The 27,385-nt window shown below is 46.3% G+C and overlaps 1 protein-coding gene across 1 annotated transcript; it reads left to right on the top strand.

The window, feature by feature from the left end:
- The first annotated feature begins 1,484 nt into the window (after positions 1-1,484).
- Positions 1,485-26,351, top strand: POU2AF2 (POU class 2 homeobox associating factor 2). Its single transcript, XM_083161549.1, has 5 exons — positions 1,485-1,587; positions 2,726-2,835; positions 22,179-22,221; positions 23,540-23,838; positions 25,901-26,351. Exons 1-5 carry the CDS (start codon positions 1,485-1,487, stop codon positions 26,300-26,302), a joined length of 957 nt encoding a protein of 318 aa, XP_083017675.1. The 3' UTR covers positions 26,303-26,351.
- The last annotated feature ends 1,034 nt before the right edge of the window (positions 26,352-27,385 follow it).

The following is a 27,385-nucleotide window of genomic DNA, read 5'->3' on the forward strand; positions in this document are numbered from 1 at the left end:
TTGCTACACAGTTTACTAACCAGCTATTAACCTCTCAAGTGCCTGGTTGCTAGGTATGCAGCACCATTGGTTTAGCACTACTGTTTTCTGCAGTAACACTCCCAGTAATCATTACCCTCTGTTGGCATTTGCCCCATAATCCATATCTGAGATTACAGGCAACTTCGAGAGCATTCATCCAATCATTGTAAGGCAAGGGATTTAAAAGCCTACCCCAAGGAGACAGAAGCCTCCAGCAGCTCTTGTGATGCATCTTGTGATTCTGTTCCCATCTGCACCCAGCATGCAGTGGCTTCCTGATCTCCAGTACCTCAGCGGGTACCCATTCATCTGCTGCTTCCCAGCCGCTGCCAGTCATTAGCCTCTCCTGGATTCCCAGCTACTATTAATCATCAGCTGCTCCCGGCTTCCCAGCTACTATCAGTCATCAGCCGCTTCTGGCTTTCCAGCCGTACTCAGTCATTAGCAATTCCTAGCTACCCACTCGCAGCCAGTCTTCAGCCGTGACGCAGTTTCCAAGTCTCCAACCGGACCAATAGCCACCATCTGGTACCTTATCACTTTTCAGTTCCCGGATGCTACCTGCTATCCAGACTGTGGGGGTTACTTTGGTTCAATCCTTCTGGCAAATTCCTTCTTAGATGGACAAAACCATGTGCACTGCAGGGGGGCAGATGTAAAATGTGCAGAGAGAATTAGATTTGGGTGAGTCATTTTGTTTCTGTGCAGGGAAAATTCTGACTGCTTTATTTTTACACTGCAATATAGATCTCACTTTGAAGTAAAACCCCACCCAAATTTAATTCTATCTGCACATGTTACATCTGCCCCACCTGCAGTGCACATGGTTTTGTCCATCTAAGAAGGAATTTGCCAGAAGGAGTGAACCAAACCAGCCACCATCTGGTGTTTGGTTAACCATTTCCAGCCTGCTACAGCTACTGACTCGCCACAGGCTGCCAGTCCTAACTCTAATTGGGGGCGGGATGTTGTAACATCCGCAGCCCTGTTCGTCCCCCCTTCGCCGGCTACCGCATTATTAATAGCGGCATATGTTCTCACATATGCGGTTATTAACGCAAGGGACAGCTCTTGCGATAAGAGCTGTCCCTTGCGATGCGGCGCCGGCACTGGACTTCCGGGTCTGTGACCCTGGAGTCCATATGCGCATGCGCAGAGTGACGAGCCGGCCACAGGGCATGCTGGGAGGTATCCGTGACGGATCCCTCACACAGCGCTGCGGTAAGAAGCCCATAGGATTCTGCAGGGAATCACCAGCTTTTGCTGGCGATTCCCTCCACTGCGGAGGGGGGTTAGAGCATACAGAAATGCAGTAAAAACCCAGATAACGGGGTTTTTACCGCATTTCTGTCTTAGAGAATCGGCCCCTGGGTCATTACGTTTTATCAAGTTACGAATTGCCACTGTGTCACTATTGCAGCCAGATTGCTGATTGCTCACTGGCCGCTCCAGTTCCAGCTTGTATGCCAGTTCCTGCAGGCCGCTCACCCGGTGTTGCTTTGGAGTCCAGTAATTCTTCTTCAACCAGCAACAGTCATGACACAAGTGCCGGCAGTCCATCACCAAGTTATTATCTCAGTTATAGCCAAATAGGCACTATTTTAGTTTTGCTGAGGCATTTATTTAGTACTCCCGGATACTGCATACAAAGTTATTCTGGAATCCTCTGACTCGGTGTCTGGTAATATTCCAGAGTCCTCAGATCCAGTTCTCCTGTGTCTCAGGTATCCATCACTGGTGCACTGCGGTCACAACTGGGTCCCCAAAACCCCTATTGTGACAGACCATGGGTTCCAGAGTTCAGGTAGTAATTGCTCACATTTTAATTCTTGAGTATTAAACATTTCATTTATGATTATTCTAATTTGTACAATTGTTGCATTTCCTAAGGTTTTATACAATAATGTTGTTCAACTCCTTGAATTAAAGATGAAGATCTGCACGTCTATTGCATCTTCATTGTTTAGTTGTCAAATTAGTTGTAATAGAGAAAATTCCTCTCGCAGTTGGAATGTACAGTATTTAGTAAGCATGTGTAATTTGTGACCTGTCGGCACTAATGATCGTGTGGTCCGCTGCTGTGGAATGTGGAAATAGCTAAATCCACCGGGCGAAAGTAGCTGGACATCGATCAAATAACCATGCATTCCATGACTGTGATAGACGTCAGTGTGGGGTGGCACTGGGACTGGAAATAGATAACAAGAGTTGGTAAAACATTATAGATGCACATGAATGGCACACGGATGAGAAAGAGGGTTGATTGTTGGATCGATACTCTGAATTTTATTGATTGTTGCACGAGTAAGATAATGGAAGTGTGATAGACTTCTTGTTATGGCCAGCACTAGAAAAAGAGGCTGGTGATTGCTATAATCAGTAGCCTTACTTGAGGAACTAAGGGTGTCATTCTGATTGACTGAGAAGCTTGCAAATGACCAAGTCCCTGTGATTCCGCCCCAGCGACCATCTAATCTTCTTTGCGGGGGAAGATTGAGATTGACTTATATTTGTGGCCGCCGGGATGAAGACGGGGTGTCTGACTTCATGTGATATTAGCTGCCCACCCCAGCAGTGTTAATGAATGTGCGCACAGTATCCTGAGCATGTTGATGGCACATTTCTAGATGTAAGATGTTGCGTTTTAGACCCATCACGATAGCAGACTATTCCTTTATTCTATGTGTTTCTGTTTTCTTTCTAGTTCCAACTGACTTCAACAAAAGGATTTACCAAGGAGTCCGGGTGAAGCATACAGTTAAGGATCTTCTAGCAGAGAAGAGGTCTAGACAGACACCAGGATCAAGGTTAAATGTGAGCTTATTTCCCCTTTGTTTCCAGAAGGAAAATGTCTTACAAGTTCCCTTCAAACAGATTTTGTGAAACAGGAGAATTATGAAGTTATTATAGCTGTCCTCCAAACATTGCAAGAAAGATCACTCCTCTGTGTTACCTTGCATGATAAAACACCACAAATACAACATGATACATACTGTATATATGGCAAAAACCAACATTGACTCATCCCAAAATCTCTTAACCCATACGGCCTACAATCTTGAAACTTGGCAGGTAGATCTCCTTATGTCCTAGGTGTTGCTTAGAACAAGTTTTACAATTGTCACTGTCCATTTATGGAAATTGCAAAACAAAACCCCACAAATCACCTGTCCAGGTGTGAGCGCAGAACCGATGCTCAGTGCTGATAATTATCACCAGTGACAGCTCTCTGCCATATGACAGTGGAATCCCACAACGACGGAGATAACGTGCAGTAATCCCAGAGACCAAGGAGCTGCTGCAGCTACTGTGGGAGAACCATGCACGCAGCCAGCCTGCTCCTCCGTTGACACTGGCACTTTCGCTTGGGTCAACCTTTTGAGCATGTTGACTTTTCATGTGTCGACTGATAAGAGTCAACCTATTGACTATCGACCTTAATTGTGTTGACCATGTGACCCATATCCATTGATTGATTAGTCTAGTTGGTATAGGGGAGAAGTGGTATCAGTGAACGTGATTTGCGCTGATACCACTTCTCCCACATCTATTACTGTGCTCCTGTGTGATAAATGACAGGGGCGCTACGCGTTCCTTTCATTATCAGTGCAGGGTAGTATATAAACGGTAGGGGTTGATTGGCATTGGGAATGTCAGCCTTCAAATGGGCAGACAATGCCTGAAGTGCTTAGGAGGTGGCATACTGGTGTGAGGGCCCCTGCCTAATATATATATATATATATATATATATATATATATATATATCAGGGCCGAAACTAGGGTTTCTGGTGCCCGGGGCAAGACATACATTTAGTGCCCCCCCCCCCCCCCCCCAAAAAAAAAATTATAAATATATATATATATATATATATATATATATATATATATATATATATATAAATATTTGTTTAATTTTTTTTCCAGAAGCAGGCACACATTTGGCATTTGGTTTTGCACAGAAAGAAAAACATTAATCAGAAGCCATTTATGTGTGCTTATAGACAGCAGAAGGGGGACAGTAAACAGGAACAGTGCGCGCCGGAGGCGCGCGCTAAAAATTTAGGGCATTTTTTTTGGGGGGGGGGGGGGAGTGGTGTGGTCACATAGTAGTATCAATTCACATTATAGAACACACCGTAATGCCCAGTACACATTAATCAGAAGCCATTTATGTGTGCTTACAGACAGCAGAAGGGGGACATTAAACTAGGACAGTGCGCGCCGAAGGCGCGCGCAAAAAATGTAGGGCATTTTTTTTGGGGGGGGGGGTGGTCACATAGTAGTATCAATTCACATTATAGAACACACCGTAATGCCCAGTACATATTCCAGCACACACCCTAATGCCCAGAGCACATTACACCACAAACCGTAATGCCCAGAGCACATTACACCACAAACCGTAATGCCCAGTACACATTATACCAAACACTGTGATGCCCATTATACAAAATGACACACACCGTAATGCTCATTACATATGCCACACACGCTAATGCCCATTACGCATATTACACACTGCAATGCCCCTTACACATAATATTACATGCTGTAATGCCCATTACACATAATGCCACTGACCGTAATGCCCACTACACATAATATCACATGCCGTAATGCCCATTACAATTTATAGCACACACCGTAATGCCCATTACACATTTTAATTTGGGTAAAAGGTGTCACACACACACATATGGGGAAGAGGGGATCAGACACCAGGGAAATTGGGGCAGATAGGGTCACAGACACAGAGGAAGGGGGTAACAGGGGTCACACATGGGGGAAGGGAGTACAGGGGGGTCAGGGGGGTCAATCCCTGGGCACTCACCAATTTGGAGATGTAGTTTCCCCCATGAAGAGACAGGCAGGGCTTGTCCAGACTCCAGCCCCAGCGCGTATCGCTGGGCGCGCACTGTGTTTATCACAGACACTAGAGGTCAAGCGCACCTCTAGTGTCTGTCTGTTGTTTCATGGCGGCGGCCATCTTTGATGTGGCAGCGGCGCCGCAGACATACATCTATGTCTGCGGCGCTAGCTCCCCGCTGCTGCCGCTGCTCACACCAGCGACACCCTGCCTCCAGCGCCCCCCTGCCTCCAGCGCCCGGTGCGCGTGCCCCCCCAGCCCCCCCCTAGTTACGGATATATATATATATATATATATATATATATATATATAAACATGAATGGTAAATAATTCCCCATGTAGTGGACAGCACTCCTTCATATATATATGAGAAAAATATTTTTTTTATAAAAAAAGGGGCATTTTACAGCACAGCAGCTGGATCACAAAAATCATCAGTGGGGGGAAAAAGGCATTTAGTCACCCATCTGTAAAAGCTTAATGGCTAATAGTCGATGGTACCGTTTCGGTGTATGTCACCAGGGCTGCCGAGAGGGGGGGGAGCAGGTACAATTTACCCGGGCCCAGGCCTGTCAGGGGGGCCCGGGTCTGGACACACACACACAGTTTTTTGTTTTGTTTTTTATTGGTGGCGAGTGCACCGGGTCTGAGTGCGCCAGAGCTGTGTAGCGGCGGCAGAGGGATCACAGATGTGGGCTGGCGTGGGGGCGGCAGCATTACAGAGGTCCTTCTAAGAACCATTCTGCTCTCTGGCTCGAGGGCCCGTTGAGAGCCCGCCACCACACTTGGGAGTTTACCGTGGCTCGGCGACAGGAGGATACTTAAATATTTCGGGTATGTAGTATGTAGTCCCTGGGTGCCGGGAGGAGCTGGAACAGAGAGAGGCCACCTCTCATGGGAGTATCACCCACTCCATAGCATCCTGCCCGCCCTGCTCCCCACTTTCCCATCCCAGCCGACGCCAACTGCAGCAGGTGCCAGTGCCATGTCTCCAGCCCAGCAGTCCCAGACCTTGTTCCCCACCCATGTCCAGGTCACTGTGTTCCAAGGTGGTCACTTGGTGCTCTGTGTCTGCTGCCTCCCTGCATGCTGCTGGGGCTGAGATCCAACTCTGGAAGTCAGCATGTAACCCCTGACAGTGCATGTACTGTAACTCCATGGCAACGAGCATGTTAAACCCTGGCAAAGCATGTAATTTATGGCAGAGCATGTAACTCCATGGCAATGAGAATGTTAACCCCTGGCAGAGAATGTTAACCCTGGCAGAGCATGTAACTCCGGGCAGAGCATGTAACTCCATGGCAACAAGCATTTTAACCCCTGGCAAAGCATGTAACTCATGGCAGAGCATGTAACCCCAGGCAGAGCATGTAACCCCCGGCAGAGCATGTAACTCCCGGCAGAGCATGTAACCCATGGCAGAGCATGCAACCCCTGACAGAGCAGGTTTATCCCATAGCAATGAGCATGTTAACCCCTGGCAGAGAATGTTAAACCTTGGCAGAGCATATAACTCCGGGCAGAGCATGTAAACCCATGGCAACAAGCATTTTAACCCCTGGCAGAGCATGTTAACCCCTGGCATCAAGCACAAAATCTATAGCAACGAGAATTTAGGTAAGCGGAACTTATGTGGCATAAAATGTGTGGTATTATATGTAATAGGCATTACAGTATGTTGCATAATATGTAATGAGCATTATGGTGCATTGAATAACATGTAATGGGCATTATGGCATGTGGTAAAATATGTAATAGGTATTACGGTGTATGGTATAATGTGTACTGGGCACTACGGTGTGTGGCATAACGTGTAATGGGCAATATGGCATGTGGTATAATATGTAATGGGTGTGTGACGTGTAATAGGCATTATTGCATTATTAGTCCCTGTATACTCCTTGGAAGCAGCGGCGGAACAACAGGTCCGCAGACTCTGCGCTGGTTTGGAGGAGGCAGCACCGGCACAGTGTGTGGGTAGCTCTGTCCATCGGGGCTCCAGGAAATTGTTTTACCGGGGCCCAGGATTTCTCTTGGCAGCCCTGTATGTCACACCTTCATCCTTGGACTGCACAACTTACAACTGGGCCAGGATGCATAGGGTAACCAATTTAAACAAACTCAGAGGCACCTGAATATAAAGTTACCCACCACTACATTACTGGTCCCTCTATACCCGCCACTACATTACTGTCCTGTCTACACCCTATACTACTGTCCCATCTATACCTACACTACATTACTGACCCCTCTGATGGTAGAGGGGGACAGGGAGAGGCAGAAGGTGATGTGGTTGGTAGAGAAAGGCCATGGAAGATGGCATCTGAGAGATAGAGGGTGACTGAGGAAGCAGTGGGTGACAGGCGCAGGAAAGGGTGACCCTGAGATAGAGTATGACAGGGAGATGGTGGGTGACTGTCCAATGGCCGGGGGAGGCTTGGGCATTGGGCCCCTAGGCTTATGGGGCCCTTGGGCAGCAGTTGCCTATAAAGCCCATGCGTTAAGACGGCCCTGCTAACAGCTGCAACTGACTTTGCCCATTCACCACAGCAGAGCATCAGCACCGACCGGCAAGTGGGAAACCCTCTCTCCCCCGCTCAGTATACGGCACTGAGCAGCGAGCGCTGGGCTAGGGAGAGAGGCTGTGCTGCAGAAACAGCCTGTCCTCTCAACTTACACTGCCTGGCTAGCTGCAGTGGAGGAGGGGGGAGCGGAACTTGGGCCCCTCCATCTGACCAAGGGCTGGGAAAAAAGTAGCCCCCTTCCTCTCGTATCACTGGGTATCCCCAGAAAAGAGGGGAGGGGGGAAGCATCAGTCTTAATCAGTGGTCGGTTCCAGAAGAGGTGCTGCAGCAAACACTGCCAGTGGGTCAGTTTGGAATGGCAGTGGGTGTGGCTCCCCTATTTCAATTTTGAACTGTGCTGCAGAACAACTTCTGATGTCACCACTGGTTTTAATGGTAGTGTGACATATAGCAACAATATGTTGCTATATTAATATGTGGAAATGTGGTTGTTGCCTTTGCACTGCAATTCAATACACCATATGCAGTCCCTTTGCATATGATATATATATAGTGAGCAATCCAAGTCACCGCTACAGAATCTGTCAAATCTTTATCGCAGCAATAACAATCTACATCTCTAAATTCAATGCCCATGGGACCGTACATTGGATCGAAATCAGAGGTGAAACACATACGATTTGACACTTTTCTCATGATTTCTCGGCCCAATCCACCGAAAATTAGGCGAAAAGGGACAAAAACATATAAGTGTATGGGCACCTTTAGGGAGAGGGATTTCTTATGCCTTCTAAATAGGGAAAGTGGAAATTATATTTATTAAGCCCTTCAGTGGCAGTCCCGAGTTTCCAGGTTATACTCCAGTACGCAGGCTGGCAAACCCGGGATATTCTTGGGATTGCCATGGCCTGTACTCCCTCCTGCCGGGCAGCACCACTGAGCTGAGTGCTGAGATCAGCGCTATGCTCAGTTTCAGCAGCTGCCCGGCTCTGCCTTCTTCCCCGGCTGCGTGCAGCATAACCTTGTAATGTCACGCCGCATACAGCTGGTTTGCTGTGGGCATGGCTGGGCAGCTGCTGATGGAGTGTTCAGCGGTGATGCCCGGAACCGGGAGTAACAGTGGTGTTTTTTTTCAGAAAAACTCGCCCAATGGGGAGCGCTCCCTAAAAAAAACTCACCACTGAAGGGGTTAATGAGCATATTTTAAAAAAAAATCATAACTGACTGGTTAATCTGATGGATTTCTATGTGCAACCTCACAATACTTGTATGACTAATTCAGTTATAACAGGATCTAATAATGACTTTACTCTATTTACTACTTATATTTATGGTTTGCGAAGAACCACACAAGTAGGTTGTCATCTTGATAAATACTGTAATTGTTAACTCCTGCACTTTACAATCAAATGTGTCATGTCTTTGAATTTACTTATCCTATCTGTCACATTTGCTATTGTAAAGTTTGAATGAAACAGTCTATTAAGGCATGAAGACAGGTCTGGACCCATGCCATTTGTATTTGCTGCATCACTTGGCAGTAAGACACATGCCAACTTAATGTTAATCAGTCTCTCATGTCTGTTTATTACACCTTGTTTTATTGTGTTTATAATCCTCTGGTTATAAAATGAATGGCTGTCAGGTTACTACAAAAGCAGTAGGAAAAGAATTTGTGCAAAGAGCATATCATGCTTTCTGAGTTGCTGTATAGTAATGAAACAGTATGCACATAGACTTATTTCAGTTCATATGGACCGTTTTTGTTTTTTTTACCCCATGGATGATACATGGACCAAAGAGGATGCGATCTACACCAGAGGAGTGGTGAGTATAATTTTTTCCACAGGTACCCTTTGGAATTTCTACTGGACAAGGGGACTGAACCTATGGGATCAAGATAGGTATTTATGGATGTGTGAAGTATGTTATAAAATTATACTTTATTTGTGTGGGTGTCAGTAATTGCGGTATTGGTTCTGTTACAGGACTACAAGTCCCTGCGGGCCCATTAATGCCCCGCATGCTATGACTTGTGATTCTCCAAGTCTCTGCATGCAGGGAAGGCATGCTGGGCCTTGTAAGTCTACTACAAAACCCAATATCTTTATTTTACACTTTAATTTAACTCTTTTAACATCAGCCTGGTGTCCATAGCCAGGGTGTAATTTGTTATCCAGGCAGACTTATAGAAAAAGTTTCTCCTGGTTGTGGCATGGCACCACTGGCTGTTAGAGCCCAGTGCTGTTTATAAAAATAGGGGGGACCCCTATTTTTTGGTCCCCTGTATTTTTGTAACCAGGACCGTGCCGGTGCTGGTTATAGAAATACAGGGGGACCGTATTTCATTTTGTCCCCTGTATTTCTGCAACCAGGACCAGCTTAAAGAGCCCAGGGCTTTGTATACTCGTGGGGGGGACCCCATTACATTTTTTTAAATTATTAACTTTTCTTCTTTTCACAGATAAGCATTGCACGGGTCTGACTGATTTATGCAAGCGGCGGCTAAATACGAATGGAAAATGCAGAGTATTTCCCATTCATATTTTCTGCTGAATCTGTAGCTGAATTCAGCAGTAAAGCCCCATACACAAGGGGTGATTTCAACCATAATCGCCTGGGATATGGTCCCATATGTACAGAGCAACAATTGCCGAGATCGCGCTCCCATGGTACTTTGCTTTGCCTTCTCTGGTATACCTGTGGACTTACCCCTTTCTTGTCTTGACAAAGGCCCCATGAGGGTCGAATTGTCGACTAACACTTTGGTTGATAAATAAATTGGCTGACTTTGCTGCTATGGTGAGTGCCCCCACTTTTTATTAAGCAACTTTGAAGTATTATTTGGCTATACGGATTGGACGACCTTTGCTGTGCACCCCTATATTATCTTCACATCTGGATGTGAGTGTGGAATCCTCTGGCTACATATATATATATATATATATATATATATATATATATATATATATATATATATATATATACTGCTCAAAAAAATAAGGGGAACACTAACACAACACATCCTAGATCTGAATGAATGAAATATTCTTATTAAATTCTTTGTTCTTTACATATTATTACTGTCAATGGAAATCAAATTTATTAACCTATGGAGGTCTGGATTTGAAGTCAAATTTATTAACCCATGGAGGTCTGGATTTGGTGTACCACTCAAAATTAAAGTGTAAAAACACACTACAGGCTGACCAACTTTGATGTAATGTCCTTAAAACAAATCAAAATGAGGCTCAGTGGTGTGTGTGGCCTCCACGTGCCTGTATGACCTCCCTGCAATGCCTGGGCATGCTGCTGATGAGGTGGCAGATGGTCTCCTGGGAGATCTCCTCCCAGACCTGGGCTAAAGCATCCGCCAACTCCTGAACAGTCTGTGGTGCAACGTGGCATTGTTGGATGGAGCAATACATCATGTCCCAGATGTGCTCAATTAGATTCAGGTCTGGGGAACGGGCGGGCAGTCCATAGCATCAATGCCTTCATCTTGCAGGAACATACTCCAGCCCCATGAGGTCTAGCATTGTCTTGCATTAGGAGGAACCCAGGGCCAACCGCACCAGTATTTGGTCTCACAAGGGGTCAGAGGATCTCATCTCGGTACCTAATGGCAGTCAGGCTACCTCTGGCGAGCTCATTGAGGGCTGTGCGGCCACCCAAAGAATTGCCAGCCCACTCCATTACTGACCCACTGCCAAACTGTTCATGCTCGAGTATGTTGCAGGCAGCAGAACGTTCTCCTTGGCTTCTTCAGATCCTGCCACATCTGTCATGTGCTCAGTGTGAACCTGCTTTCATCTGTGAAGAGCACAGGGCACCAGTGGTGAATTTGCCAATCTTGGTGTTCTCTGGCAAATGCCAAATGTCATGCACGGTGTTGGGCTGTAAGCACAACCCCCACCTGTAGACGTCAGGCCCTCATACCACCCTCATGGAGTCTGCTTCTGACCGTTTGAGTAGACACATGCACATTTGTGGCCTGCTGGAGGTCATTTTGCAGGGCTCTGGCAGTGCTCCTCCTGTTCCTCCTTGCACATTGGCAGAGGTAGCGGTCCTGCTGCTGGGTTGTTGCCCTCCTACAGCCTCCTCCACATCTCCTGATGTACTGGCCTGTCTCCTGGTAGTGCCTCCATGCTCTGGACACTACCCTGACAGACACAGCAAACCGTCTTGCCACAGCTCGCACTGATGTGCCATCCTGGATAAGCTGCACTACCTGAGCCACTTGTGTGGGTTGTAGACTCCGTCTCATGCTACCACTAGAGTGAAGTGACCAAAACATCAGCCAGAAAGCATAGGAGCTGAGTGGTCTGTGGTCACCACCTGCAGAACAACTTCTTTATTGGGGGTGTCTTCCAATTGCCTATAATTTCCACCTGTTGTCTATTCCATTTGCTGAACAGCATCCAAAATTGATTGTCAATCAGTGTTGCTTCCTAAGTAGACAGTTTGATTTCACAGAAGTGTGATTGACTTGAAGTTACATTGTGTTGTTTAAGTGTTCCCTTTAGTTTTTTGAGCAGTGTATATATATATATATATATCTATATATAGTGTATGCAGGAGTCGGCTGGAACTGATGGAGAAAGCTGGAGTCATCTGGAACTAATGGAGAATATTAATATTGACGGTAGCAATCGATGAGGACAATCAATGGTGCAAAGGATTGGCAATGGACACTACAGTGCAATGCTTGAGAGGATATTCCACTAGGACTGGTACCTGAGCTATGATGGTAAAGCTCAGTTACCAGTGGTGACCATCAATGGCAGATGTACAACAATGGCAGAGTACTGATGTAGACACCACTGGATTAGGATATCAATGTGAGCATTTCTGCAGATGTTGAGAATTGATGCATCTCGATGGTTGAAATATCAATGCTGTAATATCGATGATGGAGCACACTGGGAGTACACCAATAGTGCACGGGAGTCAGCTGGAGCTGAGCAGAAGACAGCCAGTGCAACAGGATGGAATTTACCCTATCTGAGAAGAGTGGAAGTCACGGGAGCTTCTCTAAAGAGATGTAGCTAGACTGGATAAAACAAAGCACTGGCAAATTGACAGGAATTTTCTGGGCAGTTTTATATCAGTCAGTGTACAATGATTGCTTTTTGCTGTCAGCTGGTATTCATGCTGCAACGGATTGGTTGGGAGCTCTCATGTGACATGGTCCAAAATGGCAACGCCCATGTCTGAATCTTGGCGGGAAGCTCGTCATGGCGCAAACAGGTCTGCGGCCTGTGACATCAACAGAGGTGCAAGCTGCCAGGGAGGCGAGACTGACATCTGCCAGAGCAGGTGGAGCATGCTGCACAATGGCAGCGACAGCGGCACTGGGAGACCGCAGAGGGGACTGAGTGAGTGCTCTACTGTGCACATTGAGTGAACAACACAAACGGCTTCTGAACCCAGAGCACAGCGCCAGTCTGGACAGGCATCTGAGTGGTAAGAAGCAGTTTTTGATTAACCGTATCATGGCACTGTGGACCTTGTGCATGTCCACCATTTAGTGTTGACTAAAACATTGTCGACCAAGTGAACCACACACCTCATGCATAGCATCATTCCACATGGGAAGATGCAAACACACAATTTATCATACAATTAATTAGGTGGAACTGGGTGAGCGTATTCTATAATGGTTATTGTGGTTATTAAGTATCCAGTGTTACTAGTTTTTTTGTCAAATCTCCAAGACCTGAGTTTTTTTTCTTTTATGCTACTGAACATTTCTCAGCAGATAATTGAGTCAGCATTACCGTCCTGTTTTACCCTTAAGTGTTCAAACACATGTAAAGACAACTAGACATCAGATATTAATGAGACTATGATGTTCCGGCTTGTCAAAAATGCAAATATTCCCACAGACCAATTTACTCATCTCCAGGGGCTATGAACCAATCTAAGATACTGAACTGAATGAATCACAGAAAGAAAGAAAGAAAAAAAGAAAAATCTATATATATTTTTTTTATGTGTGTGTGTGTGTGTGTGTGTGTGTGTGTGTGTGTGCGCAGATGGATAGGGGTTCAGTGACCACTGGTGTCATGCATCTCTAGTATTTGAAATACATAGTCAGGTTTTTAACCAGGGGTATCGGTCATTGGGTTGACCCTATTTAGTTCGACATGCATTGGCTCACTATTTTATTCTCCCACCACGCTGTATTGGATATTAGGGCTGCGTCGGGCACGATTCGTCGGGCACATTATTTTATTCTCCTACCATGCCCTAATGGATGGTAGGGCATGAAATACCGCCTGTTGGCACATGTCGGCTCAAAAAAACAGTGAAAAACCCCATGTCGACCTTTTGACTGTCGACCTAGACACTGTCGAACAAATGACCTGTCGAACTTACGACCTGTCGAACTAATGACCTTTCGACCTAGACCCATGTCGACCTTTAACCATGTGGACCTAATGACTGTCGGCCATCATGCTGTAGACCAAATGACCACCTCCCGATACAAAATATCCTCCGGCTGAAACAATCCGTCTCCAGAATGAATAAGGGAGAATTACTAATGTCAACAACTTCTGAATTTCCAACACACCCAAGTCCCTTTATCTAAGTCATCTAAACCTCCCGGTACAATGTATCTACCTTAACTGATACAATGGGTGAGATGTTATATGATGCAATTTTCAGTCATGTTCCAAAATCGCACCAAATCGCATGTTTTGAAATCGCAAATTTTTTTGACAAATTCGCAAATGTGCTGCAATGCAAGTTTAAGGGCAGAAATGGAATTTGCATGCGATTTGGTGTGAATTTTCGTCATGGAAAACTGCATGTTTTAGTTGTGAAAATTGAACCGTTCCTGGTTTTAGAAATTCAGGGGACAAAAATCATAGGGTCCCTGTCATTTCTAAAACCAGCACCAGGCTCAAGGGCCAGTCATGGTTCCAAAATACAGGGGGACAAAATGAGTCAGGGTCCCCCATATTTTGGCAACTAGCAGCGGGCCCAAACAGCCAGCAGGGTATGCCACAGCTTGGGGAAACTTTTATGCAAGTTCCCCCTGCCAAAGCATCAATCCCTGTGGCTGGTCAGCACGGACAGAGACCCTGGGGGAGTGGGGACCCCCAATAAATTGTTCCCCCGCTCCAGAGTAAACCCTGCCCGGGCTGAAGCCCGGGGCTGTCCCCGGTGCGGGCAATGGACCGATAGTGAAATGGTTAATAATTGAATAAAACTATTGTGTAATGTTGTGGAACTACAAGCCTGCATTGCATGCAAGGACTTGGATAACCACAAGTTCCAGCATGTGGGGCATTTAAAGACCCACTGGTACTTGTAGATCAACATGATAAATAGTTAAAAAAAACACACACACCAGAATAGTGTAACTTTATTTCAGACTACATTCAGTCACCCATACTTACTGTTGTGCACATACGTATAACTTCACATATTTTAGGTAAGATGTGGAATGGCAAGGGATGGCATTTAGGCACCTTTGGGTGTTAATACACCCCTGGTGGCAGCATACTGTAAATGCACCTCCCAACATTTTAACTTGAATCGGCGAGACCCCCCTGTGTGGTCTTGTCGCGTGATCCCGGGTAGTGGGCGTGACCTCATGGGAAAGGGCCCCCTATTATATTCTCCCACCACGCCATAGTGGATGGTAGGGTATGACATACCGCCTGCCGGCACATGTCAGCCCCAAAAATACTTGAAAAACGCATGTCGACCTGTTGACCTTTCCATTGTTGACCTAATGCTTGTGTCAACTTTCCAACCCTTTCGACCTTAGCCATGTTGACCTACTTCAGGTGTCGAACTTCAGTCGTGGACCCAATGCATGTCGGCCTAATAAGGTTCAATCTAGTGACCATATCCCCAACATAACATACTGTAAGTATTTATATATGTGACCTCACAGGGAAGTAGGGGACAATACTTAGAAAATGACTCAGGTTTTTTTATACCTTTATTTTGACTCTTTGTTGTAATCTGACTGTTGCATTGTCAGAACCCAAATATGTAGCTATTTCCTTCACGTGCTTATGTTGCTATTTTGCCTTGTTCTTAATAGCTTGACAGTAAACTTAGGCAGGGGGTGGAATTTCCTCCTGGCTATGCTATTTGGACATGTCCATTTTAACGTGTTACAGCGTGCAACTAAAATATGTGGCAGATGGAGCAGGTTATTCAATAAATCCATCACTAGTAGTCTAGAAACAAAATGGTCACCTCACAACCATGTCAATAATTAGCATCATCACTGCACATTTGGGTGGTCTGCTCCACTACGATTATTAGTCAAGGGCTTAGAAATGGGATTGGGTGTTATTGCCACATTACACCTGATGATCCAGCACAGCAATATGTTCTAAGCCTTCTTCTGCAATGCCTAAAAATAGGAGTAAGATTCTTAAAAGAGGTATCCAGAGCTGTCACAGTATAACATATAAACATGTTATGTACAGGGCAGCCGAGAGGTATGCCGGCCCCGGTAAACTTTTGGGGTGTGGCCTAATCGTGGGGGTGTGGCCGTCTCCTGTGGTTAGGCCATGGGAAGGTGGATGGCAGCTCAGTCGTGACGCAACCGCGTCATGGCGCCTATGCAAATGCCGCTCAGCTCCCTCCGCCTCTCTCCTATGTTGCTCTGCCAACCCACCCCCCACACTGGCGCCGCTCAGACCATATACTAATACGCAGACCAGCTGCAAATGACATACTGAAAGCACATGCAAACGGATGGCAAAAATCAGCCCACCTGGCCCTCGGCCCTTCTGGCATTTGCCAGAAGGGCAAGATGGCCAGTCCGGTCCTGACGCTTGCCCACTCTTTGGCGAACTCTCGTGGAAATAAGTCAGTTTAGACTTATTTCCGAAAGGGAGAGAAATCATTCGATGATCGGCAGCCATCTAATGTTTTATCTCCCCTTCGGCCGCATGTGTGCAGATGTGTTCGCGTATATCCCCACGCATGGGGATTTGGCGGTGGGGAAGGGTGGACATTCAGCCAGGTGGCGTTTCAGGACTCGCTAAGCAGCAAATGACCGCTGCTTAGCGAAACTTGCTGAATCGGGCCCCTAATGTGTTAGTAAGAGACCAAAATAATTATGTCACATTTTCATTTTAATACACTTGTTATGCATATTTTATTTACATTTTCATTTCAAATTTAGATTTATTAATTTGGTTGCTTATTGATTTTGTTGTATCAATATTCTTGACCTGATTTATGATAGTAAGCTGGCAACTACAACCTGCTGCAGGGTTTTAATGACCTAGGGCCAGATGCACTAAGCTTCAAAAGTGATAAAACGGAGAGTGATAAACAACCAATCAGCTTCTGCTTGACATTTTTCAAACACAATCTGTGACATGGCAGGTAGGAGCTGATTGGCTGGCTGTTTATCACTCTCCATTTTATCACTTTTGAAACTTTGTGCATCTTGGAATAGCTATCTTTAAACAAAAGCTAAATACTACAGTGCTCAAACTTTATAAATAGAATGAAAATAGTTAATGCATTCGGCATTTTTCTAAACAACTGTGTTATTGCATAGAAAACCTTCTTGTTGTTGTCTTTCGTCAGCTCTTTGGTTTAGACAAATGGTAAACACACATGTTTTACCGCGTCTCTGCTTTCACGTAGGATTTTTCCTTTCTGGACAGCTGCTGCTATTCGGAATCCTCCGATGGGCAAATTTCATTCAAATTCTAACCTATGAATTTGTCTGCCACATACAGCAGGAACTTACTGTTTGCTGTATGCAAAAATTGCAAAGTTCGTCATCTCCTCTGTCTCAAAAAAAAAAAAGTAATCAGGGATATTCAATTCTACCGCCATTTTTTCTTGTTGATTTTTGTTTGTTTTACTGTTATTCCATAACACTGTTTGGTACTTGTGTAGTTTCACGGCGCCATCATGGTGCCGTGCATCTGAGTCCCCTTGCGGGGCTTGCTTCGCTCGCCCACGCTGCGGGCTCGGTGGCTCGCTACGCTCGCCACGCTATTTAAAATCATCTCCATGCAAACATGGATAGTGGAGGTATGAACTATCCATGTTGGCATGGAGTTAAGTTACTTTTTTGGACATATTTCGTGGCGAGCGTACACCCGGAAGTAGCACGGCGCCATGCTGGCGCCGTGGAACTACACAAGTACCCACTGTTTTATATGGTAAAGTGTGTATATTATTAGGGGTGAGTGGGTTTGGATTTCCGAGATCCGAATACCGACGGACACCCCAGATCTGAGTACAGACCTGAGCATTGTTCGTGGATTCCCACCAGGCTCGGCTCTCAGGATGAGACAAAACCTCATCATCTCGCCGTCGATCTTGCGAGATAAAGACCTGATATAAGTCCCACGCTGTCTGCATCATCACTCCGGCATTGGAGAGGTAAGTGGGTGGACATGCTCTGGTTCTGTGGTGGTCTGTGGTGGTCTGGTGGTCTGTGGTGGTCCAGTGATACTGCTGTATAATTCCAGTCCAGTGATACTGACGTTAACGTTCAGTGATACTGTGAGATGGGTGTTGTGGCGGTGCGGTGTAGTGCCTGCTGCCGTGCAGGTGTCTCCGGACCACTTACCTGGCGCCGCACCCTCTCACCTTCAGACCGTGACAAATCACAGTCCTGGAATTCTCCGGCACCCGTACACGAACACCTAGGAGGAAGGAGAGTAGGTGAGAGCTGTTCCTCCTGGATGAAGACCGATGCGCCCTCCGTCCCGCGCCGTCTCTACAGAGGCACCCTCCGGGCTCCGGGAAACATCATCATCGGCGCACTGCCTCAGAGCCCGGAGTGTCACCTATGGGCACTTGCGCACCTAGGTGAGGCCTTGACCTTGCACGGGGTGCAAGATCCGCGTACCCCCTGGATGGAGGAAGTAAGGGAGATAGGCAGGAACACACACAGACAGACGGACAGACAAGATGACACTCACCGTCCTCACTCTTGTACTGCGTCCGCACTCTTGTACTCCAACCCTCGGTTCTCCTCACAGGTCCCTGTAAGGAGACAAACACCAGACCCGTGCAAAGCCTAACAAAACCTAAATGTGGCACGACTACATAACTACAACACAAAGCCCTAGAACTGACTAAGTGTGTGTGGTGCAACACAACTATGACAACCTAAACAACTTTGCTCTGCATGGACGACAACATACAATATAGTACAAGACCTTACCAACCAACTGTTCCTTCAACCTCTACCTGTATTCAGATGTACTCCCTTCCTGACTAGAGCTGGCCAGCATATGCACACTCTAAACGGTCCCAGTTAGCTACTTGGGGAACCACGAGGGGACTGCCGCGGAGCACGTCTACCTGTTAACCCCAACCACCCACAGGAAACCACAACAATTTGGGGGCCTAGAGCCCTTCCCTATCCACCTGCAGGCCTAGGGGCCTGAATACTGCTCACAGGCCTAGCGCCGGCCTGTGCACACTAAAGTTACCTTCAATTAGACTAATCCTAGCTGTGGCTCAGGCCTAGTGCCTGTTGGTGACCGCAGACCTAATGCCTGAATGGGGCACAGGCCTAGAGGGCCTGACTAATCGAGCCCCTGGGCCTAGTGCCAAGCTATGGGGGCCTCGGGCCTAGCACCCGGCTGTGGTGCCACGGGCCTAGTGCCCGGCCTAGTGGGGCCACCGGGGAGTCCTTGGGCCAGGAGGACCCCCGGACCAAGAGGGCCCGACTAGAATGCCCACAGGCCGGAGGGGCCTGACAGTGTCCACGGGCCTAGCGCCCGATCACCCGGTGGTCTAGGGAGGGGTAGGTGGCCTTGGGCCACCTACCTGGGGTTGGGAGAGGCCGCAGGGGGGAGCTTCGAAAGCATTTCTGCATTCCACCCCTGCTGGCCTCTCCGGATCCGGCCGTCATCTTTCTTCTGCCGCTGGCCCGTCCTGGCCAGTGGTGGCACCGCCTCTTCTCCTCCTGCAGAAGGCGCTGGAGATCTTCTTTCTTGATCTCGCCGTCTTCTGGCCTCTTCAGCAGCCGCTGGAGCTCTTCTCTTCGCCGCCGCTGTCTCCTCCCGGCGGCTTCACGCTTCAGCCGGGGCGATCCTGCGCTCCGCCGGCGTGGGTCCTTCCTCCTTCTTCGCCTCCCGGCGGCGTCTGACGTCAGACGCCGGGGGCGGGCTTGGGGACGGTGCGGCGAGCACTGATTGGCTCGAAGCGGCCGTCTGCCATTGGCTCCCGAGGAGCGGGAGGTTTGAACAGCCGGGGGCAGCATTTCTTATTGGCGGCCATCAAGGCGCCAAATTCAAAATGCCGACCTCCGCCGACCTCCGCCACACTGGCAGCGCTGGGATCGGTGCGTTGATCCCAGCGCTGTTCTTCTCTGTTGGCACAGGGATCAGACAGCTGATCCCTGCACGGGGGGGGAGGCAGTGTCCCGAGGGGGACCCAGCCCTACCTCTTCCCGTCCCTGCTGCTGCTCCGGTGCTGGGAGCAGGGGAGCTGTCCCAGCACCGGGGCACACCATTACAATACCGTAATACAAGTCCATACCTCCCAACTTTTGAAGTTGGGAGGTCGGGACGTTCGCGCAGCGAAGCCCGAAAAGGGGGCACGGCCTCGAGAAAAGGGGGCGTGGCCTCACGGGGTGACGCGAACTCCGGCTACGCCCCCGTTTTCGCCGCTTGTCGGCGCTGAATAGACGCTGTGCGCATGCGCACAGCGTCTATTCTCGGCAAGCTGGGGGGGCTCCCAACTGTCCCCCCCACCGTGGGACAATGGCGGCCCCGGGTGGGACGCGGGAACGTCCCCGAATATCGGGACGTTCCCGCGGTAAGCGTGACAGTTGGGAGGTATGCAAGTCTAGTCCAGTGATACTGCTGCATAAATTTAGTAAAGTGTTACTGCCGTTAAAGTAAAAAAAAAAACAACAACATAAGTTACTATCCCAGCGGGGGATAGAGGGAGAATATACTAGTGCCAGAAGCAAGGGGACGCGGATACTAATACAGTGTCCATGTCGACATTACAACTGTGTCAGCATTTTAACATGTTCATCATTATGATCATGTGGGTAAATTGAGTGTCAGCATTTGAACTGTTGGTATTATGGGAGAGATTCTGGTTTATTCGTACTTTGCAAGTTTGTCCTGTTGTGCATGGTCTATTATGCACATGTGCAGCTTCCCTTTGGGAATGGCTTAGGCTTGCATAGTCACCAAGCTGTTCGCAAGGAACGGGGTGGCCCAGGGGCAGACAGTGACGGGGAACCCCCATGGAAACACCCAGCGTTGTATGTCTTCATTCACATCCCCATGCAAGTTAACAAGGGGATTCGGCGTGGGGGGAGGGGGGGTTATTCGGCAGTGTGACATCTCAGGCACTCAGCTTACTGAGAAAACCAGAATCACCCTCTATTTACCTGTCAGGATTTTGACCATTGAAATTTACACCCTGCCGGCATAACAGTGTTGGCCAAGTGATTGTTGGTATTTCAAATGTCGGTAAATCCTACTGATCCCCTCTGTGCATGTTATATATGCCCCACCTGCAGTGCAGCATGGTTTTGTCCATTTGAGAAAGATTTTGATGGCAATTTTATTTATATAGCGTTCTTCTTCCAATAGGACTCATGGCACCTAACAGATAGAATGAATGTAATACAGTACAAGAACAATGAAGTGCAGAAAAGCTTTTCATAAACAATGCTTAAGAGAATGGATGAAATGCTTGAGTAAATAGGAAAGTCTTGAGTCCGTTTTTGAAGGATTCTAGAGTGAGGGCCTCTCGAGCTGTACGGGGAAGTGAATTCCATGGAACTGGAGCCGCATGGCTAAAAGCTCGACCCCAGATGAATTACAGGAGATTCTAGGTACTGCTAAAGGTCCTTCATCTACAGATCGCAGTAATCGGGTGGGACATTATGAAATCAGAAGCTGATATTGTAAAACAACTAGCAACAAGCAATAACTCTAGTAGCTGGACAGATTATGTCAGCACATGATATACAATTGATAAACACTGATGGACCCCCAAGTCTGTAATCATACAAGCTGCTAAATGCAAAGGTGCACAATAAGCGTTCTGCCTAGAGCTTCACCATCACACATGTCATCATGATCAGTACTCGCTTGCTCTAGTTTTATCCTTATGCAAATTATATGACTGAGATAAGAGCATGCTAAGCCTAACATAGTCCATCGTTTCAATGGGGTGTCCAGTTGCAGCCTAGTTCCACCTTCTCGGTCACTATGAGTGAATTGCCCAGATAAGAATTAATTGTATACTACTCTGTAATACCTGTAGCTACAGTATTTACGCTTGATACCAGAGTGTGTGCAGTGTGAAAACATTAAGCTGGATCAAGGGTCTGATTCTGGTTGGTTTGCAAAAGCAAACTCCTTCTTTAATGCAGGTCGGGCAGATGTAACGTGCAGAGAGTTTGATTTGGGTGGGGTATGTTCAAACTGATATCTATATTGCAGTGTCAAAATAAAGCAGTCAGTATTTACCCTGCACAGAAACAAAATAACACCCAAATGTAGAGTAACTCTCTCTGCACATGTTTCATCTGCCCCACCTGTAGTGCACATGGTTTTGTCCGTTAAAGAAGGAATTTTATTTTGCAAATCAACCAGAATCAGGGCCTTAGTACCGTTTTAAGTTTGTTTTTTTGTTGACATATATCTGTGTTACAGGCTTTGTGAGGCCTGGGATTTCAGAATGAACTTATATACTGAACGTTTTCTATATTTCATTATGTACTTTAAGTTTATGTTGCTCATGGAAAAAAGTTGAAATATATCTTTCATTTACAGGGCAGCGCCAATGTTTCCCAGACTCCATTTGTCCAAATGTCAAGTAAGTATATTCATTTAGATAATAATAATAAATAATGGATTTTGCTTTTGGCAAACATAAAGAAAGAGCATTCACAGTCATTGGGCAGTATTCAATTAGAAAAATTTGCTGTGTTTTATGGCAAGTTTGTGCTATTTTCGCGTTGGAAGGAGCATTTTGCTCTCCAAAAGTGAACCACCCTATTCAATGTGATATTTTCGCCGTCTTTTTAAGTGATTTTCGCCGTGTCTCTCCGTGTAGCAATTCTCCATCTTTTCATGGAGAACTGGAATGTGAACTTTTAAAGTAAAAGGTTTTTTAAAAAAAATTTGGTGTAAAAAAATCTGAATTTTTTTATGTGAAGGGGCATGTTATTTTTATTCATGTGCTTATAGCACATGAATATATATTTAATTTTTTAAAAAATATATTTTTTAAATTTTTTTTTTTTTTTTTACACAGAGCAACCAGCAGGGGGCCGGAGCTCTCGAGCCGCTCATTAGATATTCATATATTCTCTGCACCCGATCATTACATATGCACGATCGGGTGCAGTGAATACTGGGTCCCCCGCTGGCTATAGGGGGGGCAGCTTGTGCTGCCTTGGTCCCGGGGAGCCCTCCTCCCCTCCACATATGTTCTGGGGCAGCCAGGGAGACTTTAATCTCCCTGGCTGCCACCGTCCCCCGGCTCCCTGCCAGCTCCCTGCCGCGGACGCTCATCCGCTGCAGGGGTTAAGACTCGCTGCGAGTGGCGGCAAATCTTAACCACATTGAATACTGGGAGCAGGAGTGGCAGCGAGCCCTCCGGAACAGGGCGAGTGCATGGCGAGAGAAAAAATCTCTCACCATGCACGAATAATTTTTCTCATTGAATACTGCCCATTGTATATTATTTCTATAGCTGCTATATTATAATTTTTATAAATGTAAATTTTGACCATTTGTAACGTTTCATATTATGTTTGGTTTACACTAGAGGTTCGACAATATCTAGGTCGACAGTCACTATTTCGACCACTAATGGTTGATAGCTACTAGGTCGACACCAGAAAATGGTCGACATACCTTACCAGAAGGTTGACACATTCTTAAGGTCAACGAGGTCGACACTCAAAAAGTCGACACACTTTTTTTTCACATTTTTTTGTGTCTATGTGGTTTATTTCTTGTTACTTTTCCAATTACTGTTTGTTTCCTTTGCTGCAGAATTGCTTTTGATGTTTTCAAAAATTCCATTGTTAAATAGTGGCGCTAGATTTTTTTTTCATTATATTCTTATTATTTTTCATGACATCGCAGCTTGCAAATATCTATTAACTATTACTCTGTTCTACTAGGTTCACCTGTACTATCTGGGTATTATGGTGTGAGAAGATCTTTCCTTCCTGAATCTGAGTTCCATGCAGCAAAGCAGTACTCAAATGATATCTACCCGTCGTCTCTGGGGCCAAAGTCTATAGGATGTGACCCTGGATCCGTGCAGAGCTACCCACCGTTATTGGATCCATACTTCACTGATTCTATCAGCGACTATAGAAGCCCATCAATAACATCAGCCGGCGGGTCCTTGTTCAGTGCCTCCTCACTGCCACCGCTCATACCTCACTTCTCCGGAGATCCATCTCATTATTTATTGGTAAGCAAGATAGAAAAAACTACTTAAAGTAAAGTCAGATTTGTTAGGCTTCAGTTACAGTGTTTAGCTATCGCAATTGCAGGCTTGACGTTGTAATCACCACCTCATACATTTGCATTGCTAAACTGCTGCGAGCGGCTTATCATACTGTATGTCATCCTTATGAATCAGACCCAATACTCAGCATTGTTAGATACAAAATGGTTTATGTATTTCCTAGCTCCCAGACTGCATCTAGCTCCTTTTTTTTTGTATAACAGTTTTATCGAAAATGAAAGAATAAAGATGGTGTACATAGCATACATTTGTTACATTGAAGGCAACAATAAATAACATCATCTTAACAATAAAAAGAATGCTTGTGATTATTTGTTGAAATTTTTGGAAAAAGAAAAACAAACAAGGGTTATAATGGGTAAGGAAAGGGAAAGGGTACACCGGACTTAAACTGTTAATATAAATATATTGGTAATAAGAGGGTCAATAGGGATAGAGTATCGTTACAGACATAAGCAGCAAAAACTTCAGCTATGGAGATAGACTTTTTGTGAGTGACCATTTGGTGTTTTCAAATATTTTCATAATAGCTCTGGAAGTACTCTGGACTCTGGTACATACGCTAAATACTGTTCCCACTTATAATTAAACTTCATCACCCCTTTTTCAATGCACCTTGCTCCTTAATCATTTTCTTTAATATATCCGCTGCCATCGAGGGCCAAACATACAGTTAACACATATTGTAAATAGCAGGATTGCGTGTGATACATCGAATGTGGCCCTTCTGCTTTCGATGTATCGCATGCGATCCCGTTCCCTGCTGCTGGGAGGGGGTCCGACCCCAAGATCATACATGCAGAGCGTATGATCTCCGGGTCCAATCCATTTTTGTAATACTCACCCTGCTTCTCATTGTGGATGCACCAGTGGAAGGTACATGTGGCACCCAATCACTGTGGATGGGAAATACGTCTCAGCATAGGTGCTGATTCTGTGGGTGCTCAAGGGCCTGAGCACCCACAGAAATTAATGAGCACCCACGTGCCCGTAACTCCAGAGTCCCAATGCCGGGCCACTGTATTTGCTTGTTGAGCCTTTCAACAGGCTTGAGCACCCACCAGCAAAAACATAAATTGGCACCTCTGCATCTCAGGTTTCTGGTCTCATTGCCACAGATAACTATGGGCAGGATGGTGGAAAATTAGAATTGTGTTTGACTATGCCCCGCCCAAAAAAACAAAATTGTGGCATTTTAGCAATATATCTCTATCTATTTGTATATTATGGCTGGATATATAGTGGAACAAAGACAACATTAAATAAAACCTTAAAATACACATAAAAAAAACCTACTGTATCATCTATTTAGTCACATGGGCCCTTTACCTAAGGGGCACGGGGTACAGTACCTCCTGCATTCCCTCTTACTTATATTACACTGTCAACTTTTTAACTATATCCCAGACATAATGGAGGTTCTTCAGATTGATTTGGTACCCTGCTCGTTCGCATGGGGGACTGATGTTTTTGTTATGCGCATGCGCAGGCTTCATGTTCGAACGGCTTCGGGGGGTGACTTGTAAAGTTGCCAAGCCGTTCGCACAGAGTGATGCGGGATGGGGCCATGGGGCGGTGGAGTTGAATGCCCCCCCCCCCCAGGGGAACGCCCAGCGTTTCATGGTCATCCCGGTAACAACACTGGGCATGGGATTGTGGAAAGGACAAGATGTGCTGGGGGTGGGCAGCTGACGTCACATGACGTTAGCCGCCCCATCTTCGGGCGGAAGCCCGCAATACAACTCAGTCTCCACTGAGCCCTGGAGAAATCATTTTTCTGTGCACATATGAGGGGATGTGCCTTTTGTGACACATCCCCTCGCATGGTTGCTAGGGGAAACGATGGGGGGGGCGTGTTTCTGAGTCATTCAGAATCATGTATATACCAATACTGTATGTACATAACTGTATATGTCACTGAAAATGCCTCGTAGTAACCCATACTAAGAAAATGAATAGAGCAGCAAAATGTTTATTAATGCGCTGATTGATTTTACCTTGACAGAGAGACTCGTGGGAGCAGACGGTACCGGACACAATAAACCAATTGGATGTTTTGTGCACAGACGCCTCACAAACTGTATCATCATCTACAAATTGCCTCTCATCCGAAAATGGAGCTGTTCACTATCGCAGTGCAAGCAGAGGCTCCTCCTCCACACAAGGGACACAATCATACTCACTGCATGCTCTTGATGATGTGCATTACTCCACCAGCTTCCCAGCCACGTCCTCCTATCCATTCTCACCATTTATGACAGTGACCAATGAACCGACTCCCAAGATGGTTCATCACCTATCTCCGGAGGACTCCACGGAGACAAATACTCTGCAAGACAATGCTGCTTGGCCAAAGGAGGATTCAACCACGGTATGGGGCCCGTATGAAGCTAGAAGGAGCTACTAAAGAACTCTGTTTTTTATTACTCAATGTATAGTTTGTGCAATCCTTTCATCTCTTGGGATACATCAATAGATCATAGTAGCAAGTGGTCTTGTGGAGTCATGTAATTACCGAATTTATTAATTAATTGCAAAGAAATAAAAAGGTCATTATTTAAATAAAGAGGAATTAAGGTTCACGCCAGCAGTATTCTATGTCAGAAATCTAAAAGTTGTGAATAAACTAAGGATATGGGCCTAATTCAGGCTCGATCGCAAGGCAAATTTGTTTTTAAAATGGACAAAATCATGGGGCCAATTCAGACATGCTCAGCATGTGCGGACCCCCCGCGGCGAGCACCTTCCACAAATTGTTCATTCGCCTGGGTGCTGACTGCCTGATTGACAGGCAGGAGGGGGGGGGTTGTTCCGGGGTGGGCACCTGGGGTCTCATGGGTGCGCCCACAAAAATGGTTGTCACTCCCATAGAAATGCTGGAGGGACCCCAGTGAACTGCTCGGGGGTGGGCGGATGATGTCACATGATGTCAGCTCCCACCCACTATTTGCAGAAGACCGTGTAACTGTGAAGTGAGTCCTGGCTGTGAACAGAGGAAAAATCATTTGATGGTGAGAAATCATCAAATGATTTTCCCTCTGTACGGACGCATGCGAGCGGATGTGTAAGCGAAGGGGATTCGGCGGTGGGGGGCGTGCATGCGCCAGGGTGGCTTTAACTGACTCGCTAGACTGTGAATATAAGCAGCCTAATGAGCCGGTCTGAATTAGGCCCCAAGTGCACTGCAGATGTAACATGTGCAGAGAGAGTTAGATTTGGGTGGGATGTGTTCAAACTGAAATCTATATTGCAGAGTAAAAATAATGCAGCCAGTATTTACCCTGCACAGAAACAATACAACTCACCCAAATGTAACTCTCTCTGCACATTACATCTGCCCCACCTGCAGTGCAGCATGGTTTTGCACATTTTGAGAACAAATTTGTCCTGCGATCAGGTCTGAATTAGGCCCATGGTTCCAAATATTGATATTTAAAGTGACCTTTTATCTTTTGCTGGAAAGTGCATTGCCATCGAGGGCAACACTCTG

The sequence above is a fragment of the Crinia signifera genome, chromosome 19, assembly GCF_055691185.1.
Source record: "Crinia signifera chromosome 19, ASM5569118v1, whole genome shotgun sequence".
NCBI classification, from domain to species: Eukaryota; Metazoa; Chordata; class Amphibia; order Anura; family Myobatrachidae; genus Crinia; species Crinia signifera.

What these genes read in the sequence shown, in the direction of transcription:
- POU2AF2 (XM_083161549.1), top strand. Translation starts at nt 1,485, where the DNA reads ATGCCAGTTCCTGCAGGCCGCTCACCCGGTGTTGCTTTGGAGTCCAGT. An exon ending in TGCCGGCAGTCCATCACCAA is followed by an intron (nt 1,588 to 2,725) that starts GTTATTATCTCA and finishes TTTTCTTTCTAG; the next exon opens with TTCCAACTGACTTCAACAAA. An exon ending in ATCCATCTCATTATTTATTG is followed by an intron (nt 23,839 to 25,900) that starts GTAAGCAAGATA and finishes TTACCTTGACAG; the next exon opens with AGAGACTCGTGGGAGCAGAC.